Source organism: Salvelinus sp. IW2-2015, linkage group LG35, assembly GCF_002910315.2.
Source record: "Salvelinus sp. IW2-2015 linkage group LG35, ASM291031v2, whole genome shotgun sequence".
In the NCBI taxonomy this organism is placed as follows: Eukaryota; Metazoa; Chordata; class Actinopteri; order Salmoniformes; family Salmonidae; genus Salvelinus; species Salvelinus sp. IW2-2015.
Genome location: NC_036874.1, coordinates 21,489,885 through 21,493,423, shown reverse-complemented (window position 1 = coordinate 21,493,423; position 3,539 = coordinate 21,489,885). Strand labels below are relative to the sequence as shown.

At 45.6% G+C, this 3,539-nt stretch overlaps 1 protein-coding gene across 1 annotated transcript; it reads right to left on the bottom strand.

Annotated features, from left to right (window-relative positions):
* Positions 1-646: 646 nt before the first annotated feature.
* Positions 647-2,114, bottom strand: LOC111959116 (calcium homeostasis modulator protein 5). The gene is given in 3 exon segments (XM_023980561.2): positions 647-797; positions 799-1,125; positions 1,403-2,114. Coding segments are annotated over 3 exon segments (933 nt in total). The 5' UTR covers positions 1,946-2,114; the 3' UTR covers positions 647-734.
* Positions 2,115-3,539: the final 1,425 nt, after the last annotated feature.

The window sequence follows — 3,539 nt, the reverse complement described above, 5'->3', positions numbered from 1 at the left end:
CTCTTCATTTGTGAGTTACTGACTACTATTGACATTAATAACTGAACAGGAAGGCAGTAATGGCAGACCGAAACGTATTGCTTGGACAAGACTAGTTATCCCCAAATTACCATACAACATAAAGTGAGCTGCTTCACTTGTACCGTCATAGAAAGACACTTTAAGATTGGGCTCAAGTTGTCATAATTCTATAAACATTGAGCTGTGTAAACATTTCAAGCAAATTGCATGTTACAACTCTGTCATGCATGTAGCGTTCATGGTGTGGTGCAATACTACATACAAAATTCCATATTAAAACTACACAATTACAATATCTCTCCTACCATTATCTACCAGTAAAGTGAACGAAATGCCTCAAAGGCATGTCAAAGAGAGGTAGAGGAGACTTTTTCAAATCAGCAGACAAGAAGCCCTCCTGCTTTACCACTTCTGCAATGCCTGCATTCTTTGGTAATCACTGCTGTGTCACTGGTAATAACTTCCTGAATGGTGTTCTGTGTAGATCAGTGCTTTGGGGGAAAATGCAGGCAACAACGCCTCTCCTCAGTCTGTGAGTTAAATCTATAGTATATACTGCATGTCATTTATAAAAGGTCAAACAAATAGGATATACTATAATTCATACACTGTCAATAGAAAAAGTTTAAAACAATGTCCCCAATGTAGTGTTCGTGAAATACATCTGCATTCTTCTCTGGATATTTATTTATATGACATTATCCACGCCTCTCTCAGCTRATCTCTGTGTCGTGGTCCAGCGCCATGACTGGTCTTTTTTCAGGGCAGTAGTCTCTCGTCATCACGCTCCACATACCTCTGCAGGGTGCTGTAGTACTGCTCACTCTTGGAGAAGGTGTAGAGGGCCGAGATCTCCTCCCAGGCCTTGTGGTTGGGGAATGGGAATACTTCCGGTTCGCGGTTCTCAAAAAAGCTCTTCAGGTTCCTCTCGGCCAGCTTGGATGCGTACTCCATAGCGAATGTGTCGAACTGCTCCTTCTCCTTTTCTACGTAGTACTTCCAGAAGGTGAGCTGCAGGTAGCTCACCTTCGAGCGGCAGTTGGTGTAGCAGGTCCCGAGGAGCCCTAGTACGGCTGAAATGATGATAATACACCAGCCTAGTATCTGGGGATGTACAGACAGGAACCAAAACTCACGCTCACATAAAATGAATAAAGAATGCCAACCGTTTTTTCAATAATAATAATAATTGTTTGTAATAAACTCCAATAGTGTTGCTTACAGCCAACTGAATTACAGATAGTAAAGTATATCAATGAATCACGCCTTCATTTTGGTCTGACTCGTACCAGCATTTGCAGCTGTGAAATATGACATTGAAAAATATGACGTTCCACCATACAAAAGTCACAAACAGGGCCTGACTGCTGCTTGCACTCACCTGTGACTGAGCCCGGAACATGAGCAACAGTTCCATGTTCAAGTCACTGGGCAGCTTGGACTTGCTGCAGGGCACACGGGCCAGCTCCTCCCGGCACATCAAAGTCCTGTTCTTACAGAACATATCCAGCACCAGGTTATTATCCAGCCCACTGACGGCACACTCGTAGAAGGTCCCGTTCAACAGTGCCACACACAGCCACATGATAGGGGCCACACAGGCACCGGAGAAGATTTTGACAAACACCTTGAGGCAGGTGAAACAGTTGCCCCCGGGGCATAGCTTAACAGGGTTGAGGCAACAGCCAGTGTAGAGGCGCCACAGCCTGCTGCTGAAGAAAAGACCCAGCACCAGCAGAACCAGGCCAGGGCCCAGCAGGAAGGTCAMGCCGTATGCAAAGTTCTGGTCGTGGTTGCAGGGGCACTGGAAGGAGACCATGGAGAAGATCCGCTCTCCCCCGATGGTCAGGATGGCCATGAAGCTGTAGCCAATGGTGGCCTTCTGGTTCATGAAAAAGCGCAGGACGGTCTGGAAGTTATCCATGGTGTCGACAAGGAGTTTTCACGCACGCTCAGCAAAAACCAAAATAACGCACAGAGGATGAAGAATTCAAAGAGGAAAAATAAGACAGTGAAATAGTTTTGACGCAAAGGGTTGCGTCTCAAACACTRACTCCACTTCCTGTGCTGTCTGAGCCGAAGACGAACACAAGCACACTGAAGCTCTTCTGAGCCTATTTCTGCCCCTCCCTTTCCCTCCCTCTTGTTCTTTCTCTTTTAATCTTCCTCTCTCACCGACTCCTCCCTCCTTTCCTCACTTTATCCCTCTTTCCCACCCTTGTGCAAACTCTTAATCCAATGAGATTGTATTCTCCAACTCTCGAAACCCCACTCTGATTCTTCCTTCTAAATGTCCTTCTCCCCCCCCCCCCCCCCCRCCTTTCCTATGTGTAGGTAATAAAACAAAAGTGACTAAACTGGCTGAGATCCTGCAGATCTGGTTTTTGACTTCAGGCCATGCAGCTGCCATTGTCCTCTCAGAGTGATGTCATATGACAAGCAGCAGACTGTCAAAAGAAACAACTTCACTTTAACCAGATTCATTTTGATAGTTATTTGAGCAGTTCAGCACATTGWTTTCAGCACCATGCTTTATTAGCTGTATTAAATGCACATACAGCTTGACCCAGATACAACATTATACAGTGTATGAAAATCACTCTTTGCTCTCTCGCACTCTTTTTCCCTTCCATGCACGAAACGCGCACACACACGACGTAACGTGGAATTTCGGCACTAAAGCTGCAGTGCATTCATAAGCAGTTGCAAAAATGTTAATACRGAGCTATGCAACCTCACGTAGATGCATATCATGCATACCCAAAAATATAACACAGAGCACAACAGTTTTATAGACAATCATATAGCTAGCTYGACATTACATTAGACTTGCWCAAGACCTACTATTGTTTCAGAWWAAGGAGAAATGGGCAGATCAAACATGTGTTCTGAGTTAGTGGTTGGTAAAGAGAAGGGTTTCCTCTCCCACTTCCTATAGAAGCCTGTTATGAGTTTCTATGCTCTACAATTCCCACAGGAGGAAGCTATASTCTCCTCACGCTAAAAGGCTTCTGAGTGCTATAAGGGCACAAGGCGAGACCCAAATGCAGACACAGAGGCAAATGGTAGAGCTCCGATTTTTATTATAACAAAGGGTGTAGGCAAAGGCAGTTTGGGGACAGYCGAGAGTTCATAAACCAGATCAGAGTCCAAACAGTACCAGACACTAGGCAGTCTCGAGGTCAGGCCAGGCAGGGGTCAGAAACCAGATCAGTGTCCAAAACAGTACAAGGGGATAGGCAGGCTGGTAGTCAGAACAGGCAGAGTGGTCAGGCAGGCGGGTATGGAGTCAGAACAGGCAAGGGTCGAAACCAGGAGGACTAGAACCAAACAGAGACTGGGGGGGAAAAAATAGGCGCAAGGAAAACCGCTGGTTGACTTGACAAACAATACAAACTGGCAGAGAGACAGGAAAACACAGGGATATATACACCGGGGATAATAAGCGACACCTGGAGGAGGTAGAGACAATCACAAGGACAGGTGAACCAAATCAGGGTGTGACAAGTGCATTGATT